Source organism: Pygocentrus nattereri, chromosome 15, assembly GCF_015220715.1.
Source record: "Pygocentrus nattereri isolate fPygNat1 chromosome 15, fPygNat1.pri, whole genome shotgun sequence".
Taxonomy (NCBI): Eukaryota; Metazoa; Chordata; class Actinopteri; order Characiformes; family Serrasalmidae; genus Pygocentrus; species Pygocentrus nattereri.
The window spans coordinates 12,984,243-12,999,626 of NC_051225.1; the positions used below are offsets into that span (position 1 = coordinate 12,984,243).

At 42.2% G+C, this 15,384-nt stretch overlaps 1 protein-coding gene across 1 annotated transcript in view; it reads left to right on the forward strand.

Annotated features, from left to right (window-relative positions):
• Positions 1–14,884, forward strand: part of eif4g2a (eukaryotic translation initiation factor 4, gamma 2a) — a 118,952-nt gene extending 104,068 nt beyond the window's left edge. The window contains exons 4-24 of the mRNA XM_037545429.1: positions 7,242–7,270; positions 8,272–8,381; positions 8,611–8,676; positions 8,816–8,941; positions 9,034–9,136; positions 9,250–9,381; positions 9,468–9,534; positions 9,903–10,054; positions 10,133–10,243; positions 10,362–10,544; positions 10,643–10,775; positions 10,878–11,032; positions 11,135–11,233; positions 11,321–11,449; positions 11,535–11,639; positions 11,732–11,947; positions 12,028–12,286; positions 12,558–12,762; positions 12,844–13,052; positions 13,172–13,293; positions 13,698–14,884. Of these exons, the coding sequence (XP_037401326.1) occupies positions 7,242–7,270; positions 8,272–8,381; positions 8,611–8,676; positions 8,816–8,941; positions 9,034–9,136; positions 9,250–9,381; positions 9,468–9,534; positions 9,903–10,054; positions 10,133–10,243; positions 10,362–10,544; positions 10,643–10,775; positions 10,878–11,032; positions 11,135–11,233; positions 11,321–11,449; positions 11,535–11,639; positions 11,732–11,947; positions 12,028–12,286; positions 12,558–12,762; positions 12,844–13,052; positions 13,172–13,293; positions 13,698–13,763 (2,777 nt within the window). The 3' untranslated portion in view covers positions 13,764–14,884. The remainder of the gene's footprint in view (positions 1–7,241; positions 7,271–8,271; positions 8,382–8,610; positions 8,677–8,815; positions 8,942–9,033; positions 9,137–9,249; positions 9,382–9,467; positions 9,535–9,902; positions 10,055–10,132; positions 10,244–10,361; positions 10,545–10,642; positions 10,776–10,877; positions 11,033–11,134; positions 11,234–11,320; positions 11,450–11,534; positions 11,640–11,731; positions 11,948–12,027; positions 12,287–12,557; positions 12,763–12,843; positions 13,053–13,171; positions 13,294–13,697) is intronic.
• The last annotated feature ends 500 nt before the right edge of the window (positions 14,885–15,384 follow it).

The following is a 15,384-nucleotide window of genomic DNA, read 5'->3' on the forward strand; positions in this document are numbered from 1 at the left end:
GCTACAGTTAAAAATTAACATTAAATTTAAGTTTAAAAGGCTTTATTGTCTTTATTTATAAACCAGCCATTAGGGGTGTACTTTGTGTACTTCTGGCGCCGGTCCCAAGCCCGGATAAATGGTGAGGGTTGCGTCAGGAAGGGCATCCGGCGTAAAACTTGTGCCAAAACTATCATGCGGATCACAAATATTATTGCCATACCGGATCGGTCGAAGCCCGGGTTAACAACGACCGCCTCTGGTGCTGTTGACCAGCAGGTTGCTGGTGGAAATTGGACTACTATAGGTTGAAGACCATCAAAGAGGAGAGAAGGAAGGCGGGTTAGAAGGCAGCGAGAGAGAAGGAAAGGCAGGAGTGTGGAGGGTAGAGTAGGGACTACTCTAGAGAAGGAAGGTAGATATTCTGTGTGTCCAGGAGACCAGATGGAAAGGTAGCAAGGCCAAGAACATTGGAGGTGGATTCAAACTGTTCTATCATGGTTTAGAGAGGTAGAGAAATGGAGTAGGGATATTCCTAAAGGAACAGCTTGGGAAAAGTGTTCTGAATGTAAAGAGAGTGTCAGACAGGAAGTTGGAGGTTGATGGTGTGATTTTGAATATGGTCAGTTCATATGCACCACAGGTTGGTTGTCAGTTAGAGGAGAAAGTGGAATTTTGGAGTAAGATGGATGAAGTGGTAGATGGTGTCCCTAGAGAGGAGAGATTGGTGATTGGTGCAGACTTCAGTGGACATGTTGGTGAAGGGAACAGAGGGGATGAAGAGGTGCTGGATATGTATGGTGTGAAAGACAGAAATGCGGAAGGTCAGATGGTTGTAGATTTTGCAAAGAGAATGGAAATGGCTGTGGTGAACACGTATTTTCAGAAGAGGGAAGCTGCTGTAGCTGCTGGTGTTCTTAGAACAACAGACTGACTACCCCAGAGTCCAGACCGCAACATTACTGAATGCAGATTAACTGTATTGTGAGAAGAGGAAAAATCCAACCAACTTCTAAGACTGAACTTTGGAGGTGTGAAAAAATGTCACTGCAGATTTCTGTGAACAAGAAAAAGAATGGAAGCAGTAGTTTAGCTGTTGAGGTATTCTGCGTAATTTTTGTCAACCTTTTCAACTCCTTAAGACCACCGGTGGTTCCAGAATGCACTTCATCATATTCTTCATAACTTTCATATTTCATAAGCTACATTCAGAAGCTGGGCGTCGTATGAGGCTGTAACTCTTCTTTCCGGTCAAATAGACGGTGATGTCATTTTAAACCCTTATAATAAAAGAAGCTGAACTCACAGTTTGTTTTTCTACTGAAAGTCGACCCATTCTTCCACAAATCTGGGCTATAAACTACGGCGTCTCTTCATTGATCTGCTCTGTAAAAATGATTTTTATGAAATAATACAAAGAGCATCTGAGATTTTTGGCTTTCAGCAGTAAATTGTAAGTGTGTAGTGATGTATGTGATCATAACACACACGTTCTGTTAATTTTAGGGGAGCTTTTACAACAAATAAATAAATAAAATAAAAATGTACATTTATTTCATGCAGTTACTGAATAATTTTCCTTATAATTTGGTCACAATAAACTCAAAAAGACAAACCAAAACACACCCTGGTTATTTCTGCTTTTTCACTTACGCTGAGAAAGGAATACCTTGTACTTAATGTCCGTTTTGACTGGATATTAAATTAATGAAGTCTGGTCTCTGACTTTTGCACAAGACTGTAGATAAACAAATAGAATGACTACAAGTTATAAGGTTAATAGTTATTAAGTTTAAGATTTAGTGACCCTTATTAGTCCCACAACGGGGAAATTTCATCTCCACATTGAACCCATCCGTGCAGTGAAACACCACATACACACTAGTGAACACACAAACTAGGGGGCAGTGAGCACACTTGCCCAAAACGGTAGGCAGCCCTATCCATGGTGCCCGGGGAGCAGTTGGGGGTTGGATGTCTTGCTCAGGGGCACCTCGGTCACGTACTGTCGGCTCAGGGGCTCGAGCCGGCAACCGGTCACAGGGCTGGTTCCCTAACCTCCAGCCCACGACTGCCCCCCTATTATGTTATGGTAAATGTAACATGATCAAATCTTGAACTGACAAAAAACAATCATTACAGTAATAACTCATGTGATACTGTATAGAAATCAGTGCAGATTATTAATGTATCGAGTGATTCCAACCTTTTGATCAGTACTGTGCATTACAATCTGGCCCTGTATTGAACCAGGTTTTGTGTGTGCAGTATTGAGAGCGGCACTAGTCCTATTCAACCCTGGACTCTTATATTAATGAGTATTCTGCACTATTATAGTGAAATGAAAAGCTCAGCAGAACGGCTCTGCGGTGATGTCAAGCAAGGTCTGTCGGTAAGGAAATAATCTTTGGACAATCTCTGACTAAACTCATTTCATTTTCCTGGGGCTTCCTGTGCATTGCCAAGGTCGTCCCGTCTACAGTAAATTTCCGCCACTTCACATCAGCACAATTTATTACTTTCTGTGATCACCTTCAACAGACACCGCCGTTCAGCTGCTTCACCACAGGCAAAAGGATGATCTAATTAAATGTGGATGAGAAGTGAAATCCTCCCTACTCTTATCTGTCCATGAAGTGCCTGGTGGATTTAAAACCATCAACTGAACTAATCTGCATTACACTCTTAAAAAAAGATGGTTCTTCAAGAGTTCTTAGAAACACAAGTTTTATATAGAACCGTTTCATGCTTAAAAGCTTGTAGAGAGCTTCATGGAATGGGTTTCCATGGCCGAGCAGCTGCATCCAAGCCTTACATCACCAAGCGCAATGCAAAGCATCGAATGCAGTGGTGTAAAGCGCCACCACTGGACTCTAGAGCAGTGGAGAAGTGCCCTCCGGAGTGATGAATCACACTTGTCCACGCTTCTGGCAATCAGATGGACAAGTCTGGGTTCGGCTGTTGCCAGGAGAATGGTAATTGTCTGACAGTATTATGCCAAATGTTAAGTTTGGTGGAGGGGGGATTATGGTGCAGGATTGTTTTTCAGGATTTGGATTTGGCCGCTTAGTTCCAGTGAAAGGGACTCTTAATGCTTCAGCAGACCAAGAGATTTTGGACAATGTCACCAACTTTGTGGGAACATTTTCAGGACTTCCCCTTCCTGTTCCAACATGACTGCACACCAGTGCACAAAGCAAGATCCATAAAAACATGGATAAGGGAGTTTGGTGGGGAAGAATTTGACTGGCCTGCACAGAGTCCTGACCTCAACCCGATAGAACACCTTTGGGATGAATTAGAGCAGAGACTGCGAGCCGGACCTTCTCATCCAACATCAGTGCCTGACCCCACAAATGTGCTTCTGGAAGAATGGTCAAAAATTCCCATAAACACCCTGCTAAACCTTCCCAGAAAAGTTGAAACTGTTATAGCTGCAAAGGGTGGGCCGTCATCATACTTGCCCTATGGATTAAGAACGGGATGTCACTCAAGTTCATGTAAGTGTGAAGACAAACGAGCGAATACTTTTGGCAATATAGTGTATATAGCACAAAAGGGGGTTCTTCTAATGTTACAACCCTAATATCAACAGTAGAAGAAGCCTTTTCGGTGAGAACCAATCTCAGAAAGGCCCTATATAGAAGCACAAACAACACACTCTCATTCAAGCTAAAGAGCCATTTCACCATGCAAAGAACTTTTTAAGCATGAGGTTCTAAATAGAACCACTGCCTTTACTAAGAACCCTTGAGGAACCATATTTTTAAAGAGTGTAAAGCCCGAAGATAAATTCAGCTACATTTGACTGGAAAACAACTGAATTGCTGAAAACAAGAACACAAGGAGGAATGGTGCCATTTTGCTGGCAGGACTCTTCGTACTCATGTCTCACAGACAAACGAGACGCCCTAAGGCCGCAGGCATGACTGAGCTGAGTGAGAAACAAGCGATGACGGTGTCTGACACAAAAAGAGTTCCAGGAACCCCTTTCGAAATAGTGCCTCAGTAGAGAAGTAAATACCCCTCCCTCACCAGGCATTGTGAAATCACCAGCTGTGTGTTGTTGCCCTCACCAAGAGCAGGATTATGGCCCTGCCTACTGTATTGTCCACTGTAAACTAAGGCCACTCTAAACTACAGTTGATCAAAATTCTCAGACTGGGCCTGGAGATAATAGGTTACTGTCTCCCATTGTGTTTAAATACTAAAATCCCTCTAGCAGTCTGGCATTAGAGAGAGACTGATCTCTACTGCCCTCTAGTGGTCATCATACAAAACTCCATCTCAGTCAATACAAGACGCCTATATATGTTACTGTATATATACACATTGCTATATGTATATATACACATAGCATATACTATATATATATTACTGTTTACTGTTTAGGGCTGAATCTACCACATTTGGGGGAAAACAATGACACACTTTTTTCCTCTATGTTAAATTCAACAAATATATTTAAAAGTGACACATTTAAGTCTGTTTATTGTAGATGTGTTAAGAACATTGCCTTAGAACAGTGATTTTATAGGGCATTCAAACTTTTGCCCACAACTGTGTACATGTATCACTCACCAAGCTCTTTATTAGGAACAACTAACTTGCATCTACATTTTTTGTCCATTTTATCAGCTCCACTTACTATACAGGTGCACTTTGTAGTTCTACAGTTACAGACTGTAGTCCATCTGTTTCTCTGATACTTTGTTAGCCTCTTTTTACCCTGTTCATCAATGGACCACCACACAGCAGGTATTAATTAGCTGGTAGGTCATTCTCAGCACTGCAGTAACGCTGACGTAGTGTTGTGTTAGTGTGTGTTGTACTAGTTTGAGTGGATCAGACACAGCAGTGCTACTGAAGTTTTTAAACATTGTGTCCACTCACTGTTGAATGGATATTTTTGGTTGGTGGTTGCAGTCCAGCAGTCATACTGAGATGTTTGAAAAACTCCAGCAGCACTGCTGTGTCTAATCCACTCAGACCAGCACAACACACACTAACACACCACCACGTCAGTGTTACTGCAGTGTTGACCACAGAAGAACAAACTATTTTTTCTGTAATTTTTTAATTGCAAAGTGCAAGGAATACACACACACACACACACACACACACACACACACACACACACACACACACACACACAAACAGGTCACTTTATTAGGTACACCTTGCGAGTAAAAGATTGGCCCCCCTTTTGTCTTCAGAACTGCCTTAATTCTTTGTGGCATACTTTCAGCAAGGTGTTGGAAACATTCCTCAGAGATTTTGGTTGGTTATTTGAGTTCCTATTGCCTTTCTATCATCTGGAACCAGTCTGCCCATTCTCATCTGACCTCTCACATCAACAAGGCATTTTCGTCCACACAACTGCCGCTCACTGGATATTTTCTCTTTTTCGTACCGTTCTCTGTAAACCCTGGAGATGGTTGTGTGTGAAAATCCCAGTAGATCAGCAGTTTCTGAAATACTCAGACCAGCCCGTCTGGCACCAACAACCACGCCACATTCAAAGTCTCTTAAATCACCTTTCTTCCCCCATTCTGATGCTCGGTTTGCACTTCAGCAAGTTGTCTTGACCACCTCTACATGTCTAAATGCATTGAGTTGCAGCCATGTGATTGGCTGATTAGCTATTTGTGTTAACAAGCAACTGAACTGTACCTAATAAAGTAGCCAGTGAAAATATACACATATATATATATGGTACTGTGATAGGATACCACCCGTGCAACAAGTCCAGTCGTGAAATTTCCTCGCTACTAAATAATCCACAGTCAACTGTCAGTGGTATAACACTGTGGAAGCGATTAAGAATGATATCAACTCAGCCACAAAGTGGTAGGCCATGTAAAATGACAGAGCAGGGTCAGCGGATGCTGAGGCTCATACAGGTGCATCTCGATAAATTAGAATATCATTGAAAAGTGAATTCATTTCAGTAATTCAATTTTAAAAAGTATTATATTATATAGCTATTATATTATATAGCTTCATTACACACAGTGATCTATTTCAAGTGTTTATTTCTTTTAATGTTGATGATTATGGCCTACAGCCAATGAAAACCCAAAACTCAGTATCTCAGAAAATTAGAATATTATAAGACCAATTTAAAAAATGATTTTTAATATGGAAATGTTGGCCTACTGAAATGTATGTACAGTATATCCACTCAATACTTGGTTGGGGCACCTTTTGTATGAATTACTGCATCAATGCGGCATTGCATGGAGGCGATCAGCCTGTGGCACTGTTGGTGTTATGGAAGCCCAGGATGCTTTGATAGCAGCCTTCAGCTTGTCTGTATTGTTGGGTCTGGTGTCTCTCATCTCCTTGACAATACCCCATTGATTCTCTATGGGGTTTAGGTCGGGTGAGTTTGCTGGACAATCAAGCACAGTGATACTACATCACCAAGTGCAATACAAAGCGTATAATGCAGTGGTGTAAAGCGCCGCTACTGGACTCTAGAGCAGTGGAGACGTGTTCTCTGGAGTGACGAATCACGTTTCTCCGTCTGGCAATCCTATGGATGAGTCTGGGTTTGGCATTTGCCAGGAGAACGGTACTTGTCTGACTGCATTGTGCCAAGTGTAAAGTTTGGTGGAGGGGGGATTATGGTGTAGGGTTGTTTCTCAGGAGGTGGGCTCAGCCCCTTAGTTCCAGTGAAAGGAACTCTTAATGCTCTCGTTCAATTTTCGATTAACCACTATTGTACCATCACTACCATTAGCCTCCATATCATAACTCGAAAACATAATAATGAACAATTTGGATAGCAAATAAAACAGCTATACTTGCGTTGGGGACATCGCGACCCCTAGTTCCTGTCACCACCACTGTAAGGAAACCTGAGATCTGAGATTCACCAGCTCGCATCAAACATCAGTGACACCTCCACGAGTTCATCACGGAGAGAATTTTTAAAAATTGGTGGGACGTCCCTTGCAGAGGTGGCTGAATTGGAAACCCGACCCACCTGCGGCTACGACTCATGCTGTCATCGTGACGCTGCTGCCATCAGGGTGGGTTGGTCGGTCGGGCGGGCGGGCGAATAAAGTCGCGCCTGTCGGTGACGTCAGGCTTCAGACCCGCACAGCGCTCTGCTCCGAACCGGTGAGCACAGCTTAGCCTAGCCTAGCCTCGCCTCGCCTCAAGGCGTACTGCTCCTCAACAACTTACCAGGCGCTCATCCAAAAATCACCTTCTGTTTCTCATTTTTATTTTTTTTCTCTTTTGTTAACCGACAGACAACAAAGCTGAAGGTCTTTTAGAAAAGGTGAGGTGTTTTTTTCTGTCACTTTAAACTTAAACAGTGCCTATTCGCTTGTTGGCACTTCGTAGGTTCACTGTAGGGTTTTAACGCTCTGGCCGTTATAAAATGGCTCCGCTCCTTGCTAACTGGGTCCTGCTGCTGGGGAGAGGAGCCGGCTTTTGTGCTTTCTAGACGGCGCTGTTGCCGTTTTCGGTCCAAATTTAGCGGTCGGGTCTCGTTGTGTGGTTCTTTATCGTTTGAGTCCGTTTTTTTGTCAGCTTCGCGATGGTTCCACCAGAAAATGGCGTCTGGCTTTAGCTAGCTAACGATACCGGATCAGCTGTGAACTCACGCTGCGCAGCTGCCGGCGAAGAGGAAAATTAAAATGTAAACTGGGTAACAACGTTGTCGGACCGTTTGTCAAGCGGAGTCCGACTTGCACGGCTTTCTTCTGATGTTTAGTGACCGGTTTTTAACGTGAAATGTTCCCCAAGTTGCTTATTTTTTTCCCCAAAAATGTTTAGCCGACTGGCTAACCCGGTTAGCTAGCTTTTCCGCCGGGACAAAGTGTTCGGAAGCTAGCTGTTGAGCAACGGAACTGCTTTGGACACTATTTGTGGTTGTGTCTGATATGTACACGCTATAAGTTCATTTTTATGGGTGAAAAAAATCTACCGAACACTCCTTAATGTGGTCGTGCTGCTCCGCTGTACGTCGTGTTCCTTCCTCTACCATCGAAGGCACAACATGGCAGAAGCCTTTTGTCCGACTCTCTAGGACCTACAGGCCACACCGCGGTCCAGCTGTGCCTTAACGTTAGATTGTGACCACTTCAGTATCCATTACCCACCAATAACCACCTTGTCCCAGTGCTAAATCCTAAAAAATCAGCGCATATGACTCTTTCTGTGTTCTTTTAGAATGGGCTAGGCTCCCCTCCCCCCGGGCTCTGTCTTCTGTAGGCCTGGGCCATTACTGAACCGTTCAGCCTCCTTTAACAGTTCCTCCTGTGCTTTCTCTCCTAGGTCGTTTTCTCCACCCCCACCCTTTCTATATTATTCTTTTTGGGTATCATTCGTTGTCAAGCCGCCAAAGTGGAGAGTGTGGTTGCAGAGGGGGGTGCTTCTCGTTTCAGGTGAGTTGTATGGGATTTGGTTTCGTATGCTTTCCTCTGCCTTTCGGATTAAAAAAAAAACCTTTTAATAGCCTCGTGGTCTGTTTCCTTGTTCAGGTGCACTGCTTGTTTAGTCTAGAGGATGTGAGCCATGCACTATTGTACAGTTATGAAGTCCCTTCTTGTGAAACGCACATCACCTACATTCAGATTAGAAGTGACTTGATTCTACCGGTTACATTTCTTGCAGTGCTTCTTCGGGCGGAGGAGGAGGTAGGGGTGCACCTCAGCACTATCCCAAGACTGTCGGCAACAGGTATGGTTAATCAGTGTTGGTATGCTTTTTCTGGTTGTTCTTTAATTTAGTACTGCAGTGCTGGTTTTTGTTCCAATGCCCAGTATAGACTAACATGGTGTTGCTTTCATTAAGTTGCTCTTTGTTTTTTCCTCCACAGCGAGTTCCTGGGGAAAACCCCAGGGCCTAGCGTTCAGAGATGGGTTCCTTCACGAAGCACTAGACGAGAGGTCAGCTCCTCCAATGAAAAAGAACGACACGATGCAATCTTCAGGAAAGTGAGAGGGTACGGTCCACGTTCAGAGTTATTTTCGCTGTTCAGGACATGTGCTATTTTAGGGAACATCCAATGTTTATTGGTGTTTTTTTGGTCCTCAGCATACTTAATAAACTGACCCCTGAGAAGTTTGACAAGCTATGCCTTGAGCTTCTGAATGTGGGCGTGGATTCAAAGCTCGTCCTCAAAGGAATCATCTTGCTGGTGAGAATCATGGTCGCATTCTTCACCCACTTTCTCTCAGTAGCTGCTTTGAATGGAGGTTAAGAGGAGTTTTCTAACCCCTCATGGTTTATCTACCATTGTATTTCCAATAGATTGTAGACAAAGCCCTCGAAGAGCCCAAGTATAGCTCGCTATATGCTCAGCTATGTCTGCGTTTGGCAGAGGATGCACCAAACTTTGACAACCAAACATCTGAGATCCAGTCATCACAAAAGCAGAGCACTGTAAGTATTTGGAAGAAACTGGAGTTGTGCTTAACTCTTGTTTGATGTTTTGAGAGATTAATTAGCTTGTCTACTGTTATTTGTAGACATTCAGGAGACTTCTGATATCAAAGCTTCAAGATGAATTTGAAAATCGCACCAGAAATGTTGAAAGTAAGTTAATCATCACAATCGATTTTATTCATGTAGCGCCTTTACCATGTTCAAGGACACTTTACAATAAAAGAACGTCAACATATTAAACAAAGACAATACAAGTAAACATTCAAGTGTGTAAATGGAACAATCTTGCAGTGAAAACGAGTCTTAACAGAGATTTAAATGAAGATGGAGAGGTTGCTTCCTGAATGGACTGGGGGAGTGTATTCCATAATTTAAGAGCTACTACATTAAATGATCGACCATGCATAGAAGTCAATTTAAACCTTGGAACATGAAGAATGGTTTAAAAACAATTTGTGGTGTTTCTCTTATAGTTAATATACAGAAATTTATGATGACTGCTTTTCTTTGTTTTCCAGTCTACGATAAAAACGATGGCCCTCTTACCTCTGAAGAAGAGGAGCAGCGTGCCATTGCCAAGATCAAAATGCTGGGCAACATCAAATTCATTGGAGAGCTTGGCAAACTTGATCTCATTCATGAGTCTATCCTTCATAAGTGCATCAAAACAGTAAGTTGAAAAACGGTTCATTTTCTCCTTTTCTTTTTACTATTGTTATTTGAAGTGCTCATTAAACTTGTCTTTCAGCTTCTGGAAAAGAAGAAAAGAATCCAACTTAAAGATATGGGGGAGGATTTGGAGTGCCTCTGTCAGATAATGAGAACTGTGGGGCCTAGACTTGATCATGAGAAAGCCAAGGTATTTTTTTTGATTGAGTTACATAAAGTGTGGTAAAATAACAGCCTGTAGTTTTCTTCCCATCCTTTACTCAGCTGCACACATGGTTTATTTTAACACCAGTTATTTTCTCTTGCAGTCTTTAATGGATCAGTACTTTGGCCGCATGCGATCCTTAATGAACAACAAGGACTTGCCTGCAAGGATTCGTTTCCTGCTGCAGGATACTGTAGAGCTGCGAGAGAACAACTGGGTGCCTAGGAAAGCTTTTATCGATAATGGACCTAAGACTATCAACCAGATCCGCCAGGACGCAGTGAAGGCTAGTGTTCTCTCCCTATTTCTTTGTCTTACACCATTTTACTCTATGCATTGTTTTACTTTGTGGTTATTTTTAAATACCTTTTTGCTTTCTTTCAGGATTTGGGTGTGTTCATTCCAGCTATGACCTCAGGAATGAGGACTGACTTCTTTCAAGAGAACCCCTTCTTGCCAACAAGGATGAGCAGAGAGGCCCTCGGAGGGTTAGCTGATATGTTCGGACAAATGCCGGGTACGTCCTGACCTTAGTGTCCCTCACTGGAGTTTTCTCTGTAGTTTTAAAGGCAGAATATTCAGTGCATGAAGAGTTGAAGTGTTTATTACCTCATATCAGGTAGTGGGATTGGAACTGGACCTGGGGTAATACAAGACAGGTATTCCCCCACCATGGGCCGTCACCGTGTAAATCCGCTTTTCAATGGCCACGGCGGCCACATGGCTCCCGCTTCCCAGTCTCAGTTCGACAAGCCTTTCATGAAACCTAACCAGGTAATTGGCTGACCTTTTATTGACATGGGTGTGCATGCAAATGTTCATATCTGTAAACCCAGTATGTGGGTTGGTGTCTGATTTGCCCTTTTGTTTGCAAAGGGGCAGAATCTGCTTTTCCAGAACCAAACTCAACAGCAAGCTCAGTCCAAGGATATGCCACCAAGATTCACCAAGAAAGGACAGTTGAATGCTGATGAGGTTTGTTTTGTATTTTGGTCTAAATTTCAGGATGGATGGATGCAGTTTCGTACAGAGTTAACTAATCCTTTTACTTTTCCCATGCAGATTAGCCTGAGACCTGCTCAGTCATTTCTTCTGAACAAAACCCAAGTGCCAAAGCTGCAACCGCAGATACCCACAATGATTCCTCCCAGTGCTCAACCCCCACGCACATCCACTCCTCCGCTTGGACAGGTAAAACAGTTTGTGTAACTTCTTGTAGACATGGCATTGCTGACTTTTTGTTCTCATTTTAAAGCTGTTCCCTTTCTTACTGTAGCCACCACAGCTTGGCCTGAAAACCAATCCTCCTCCCATTCAGGAGAAGCCTCAGAAGACAAACAAGAAACCACCTCCTGCCAAAGAGGAGCTGCTCAAGATGACTGTACGCATATTTTCCTCATTTATATTCAAAACGTAAAATACCATACCAAATTGGAGTCTAAATTAATAGACGTTTAAACATTTGCCTTTCAGGAGACCGTTATGAACGAGTTTCTGAATAGCAAGAACATCAGTGATGCTGTGAACGGAGTGAGGGAGATGAAGGCTCCTAAACACTTCCTGCCAGAGATGTTGAGCAAAATCATTGTCTGCTCGCTGGACTGTCCAGATGGCGATAAAGAGCACGTCAGCAGTCTGATCCATGCACTTCGTACTGAGGGGCTGATTACAGGGGAGAACTTCATGCAGGTGTGTGAGGCACCAACTTTGTTTCAGCCTTACGTTTAAGTGGTTCTTCTTTTAAAACAAGATATCTTGTGTTTTTGCAGGCATTCCTTAATGTTTTGGACCAATGTCCTAAGCTTGAGGTTGACATTCCCCTGGTGAAGTCCTATCTGGCTCAGTTTGCTGCCCGTGCTATCATTGCTGAGCTCATGAGCATAGCAGACCTGGCCCACCCTCTGGAGAACGGCACCCACTTTCCTCTTTTCTTGCTCTGTCTTCAGCAAACAGCTAAGCTGAAGGATAAGGAGTGGCTGACCGATCTGTTTCAGCAGAGTAAGGTCAACATGCAAATGATGCTGCCAGGTATGTTTCAACTTCTACTTTGATTCATATCCATGCAAGAATTCACAATGTAGTTTATTGTGGAAGCACTTGTTTTGTGTTTAGTGTATTTATTTAATTTATGAATAAATATTTGAAGGGTAATACCAAAAATGCTGTATTATAATTTACTATCTTTTTATAGAAGAGAAACTTCTCCATTAGCTATCATTTTCAAAAACTTATCACTAATTGATTAATTTGACATGGTGTTTTAGAAAATTCACATTGAACAAATGTCTTCTGTTCACAGAAATAGACCAAAACAAAGACCGCATGTTGGAAATTTTGGAGGGGAAGGGCCTGAGTTTCTTGTTCCCCCTCATGAAATTGGAGAAGGAGCTTCTGAAGCAGATCAAAGCTGATCCATCTCCACAGTCCATCTACAAATGGATCAAGGACAACATTTCTCCCAAGCTTCATACTGACAAAGGTTTTGTCAACATTCTGATGACAAGGTATGATGCTGATACGTAACCTATTTATTCATTATTTTTAGTTACTTGCGCTGTCCACTCATTTTACTCTCTCTGCTTCAGCTTTTTGCAGTACATATTCCAGGAGATGTATTCCAGCGACGAAGATGACCAGTTATCAGCACCTTCTAAAGAACAGCTTGACCAGGAGAAGCAGCTGCTACTTGCTTTCAAACCGGTGATGCAAAAATTCCTGCATGATCACGTGGACCTGCAAGTCAGTGCTCTGTATGCGCTGCAAGTGCACTGCAATACCAAGGCTTTTCCCAAAGGTATATGCTTGAATACAACTTTTAAAACAGTGGTCTGTTATGAAATGTTTTTTTTTTTTTTTGTGTGTGTGTGTTTATCTTGGCCTAACTGGATAATGGACAATGTGTTTCACTTTTAGGAATGTTACTGCGCTACTTTGTCAACTTTTATGATATGGAGATAATTGAAGAAGAAGCCTTCCTTGCATGGAAAGAAGATATTACCCAAGAGTTTCCTGGCAAAGGAAAAGCATTGTTCCAGGTACTCTTGATGCATGTTGTAATTTGAATACATACAGGGAGATTCACTAAATGAAGCAGTCTGTACAAAAAAAATGCATACCTTGATGTATTTGTAATCGATTGCATTACATGCAGTGTTGGAAGTGAGCTCCGTTTTCTCCCAGACACTCCAGGTTCCTGCATGTATCGACAAGCATTAGAGGTTAAACGTGCTGTTGGCTGTCCAGCGCCTTCCTAATTGCTCCGATGCAGGGACATGCCAGCTTGTTCGAAGCTCAATATACTGAGGAGCACACACTGCACATTGTTTCGTTTAGATTGCTTTGCCCTAGCGATTGTTATATTTAGGGCCTGTTTCAAGTGAATCTGTTTGACCAGTCTTTGTTGGACACTGAAACCAATCCTGATTTTGGTCTCATTTAGGTGAACCAGTGGCTTACCTGGTTAGAAACGGCTGAAGAAGAGGAGTCTGAGGAGGAGGCTGACTAAGAAACCAGCCAAAGCCTTATGGTGCAAAGATGAAATTGTTGTTTTTTTTGTTTTTTTTTTCTCACTTTTCTTAACCTACGGTGTTCTCCCTCTCACCCTCCACACCTTCTCCTTTTTGTTTTGCTTCAGTGACCTGCATTCTCCATTGCTAAACTTCAGTCTGCAGTACTGGGTTGTGATGGGGGTTTTTTTTTTTTTTTTTTTTTGCCCCTTACTCATAAGGCATGTAATGGTTTACTATCTGTTCACGAACCAGTTAAAAATGGTCTTAGCGGCTTAACCTTTTTTTTTTCTTTTTTTTTTAATATAAATGTATTTGCAAGAACCTTTCCAGCTGCTGTTCACTCTTAACACAACTGTAGAAATGCACTGTGCTAAGTGTCATGAGTTGTTGCAATACACTCCCATGATTGTTACAAAGGATCCGTAACTGTAATCAGTGGAAACCATACGTTAAGTCGGTTTGTTTCTACCTCTTTAGTAATGGGGTTTAGTCTGCTGGGTTGAATTAAGTCCCTCCTCAAATGGAGGAAAGCCTACTCTCCAAGCCTGTGATGGAAAAATCATGGTTTTATTTTTTTTGTTTGGCTATAATCTGATTTAAGGTGGCTCCCCACTCCTCCCCCTGCCGTTAATGAAAAGCCATGTGGGAGAAATGGATTTCCCTCCCCCCCCAACCCATGTTTGTCCCCTCCATTACTTGTCAAACTTTTGATACTTGAATTTTTTTTTTTCTTTCTTTACAGCATGTTCAGGGATTACCAGACATGGCCTGTTCAGATGCAACATTTTGAAACAGCAATGTGTAAACATGAATTTTTAGATTGAAGACTTTTAATTGATGAAATAAAGCTAAATAAGTATTGACATCTGAAATTTGGAATTGCCAACCATCACTTTGTGAACCTAACAATGTTTTGCCATAATATCTGATACCTATTTATTGAACCTTATGAAAGAATCAGTGATGCTTTATCTCTAGGTAGAACAATAAAACTTGATGCATACATCTGTACAATGAGTTACCTGCTATTTAAAGTGTTACTGTAAGATGTAAAAGCTCAGAATGTTCTGTGTACCACTATTGCTTAACTTTCAATAAAGTTACACACCAGGATTCAGTGGGCTTTCGTATGTGTGGTCATAGATTGACCTTTCTATTCACATAAACAAAAGAGCTTTGGTCACCTTGTGTGCTGAAAAAGCTTAGTGAGCTGTTAGGCCAATATCTGATGTTTGGCTGGAAGACCTAAACATCTCTGGTGTAGACACTTGAACTGAAGCCAGTTTGTTGGAGTAAGTAGAGGGTATAAAAATAAGGGAGTGTTTACCCAGTCATAAATGTTATCTAGCACCAATGAAACAGATCTTGTTGGGACAACCACTGCCAACAGGTATTCCAGAATGTTTCCTTGTTTAAAATATTCTCCCAGTTTTGGATGAATTTTGTTTGCTAGAAGCAAACCTGGCATATCCTCCTTCACTGTGTACTAGTTATTTCAATCTGCTGTTCAGTACAAACTACTGGTGCCATTTTACTTTGATATTAGCCATACAATTCAATTGAGATGGAAACCAGGTCAGTGAGGTTTGATATGAATTGGTTCAGTGCAAAGAAACA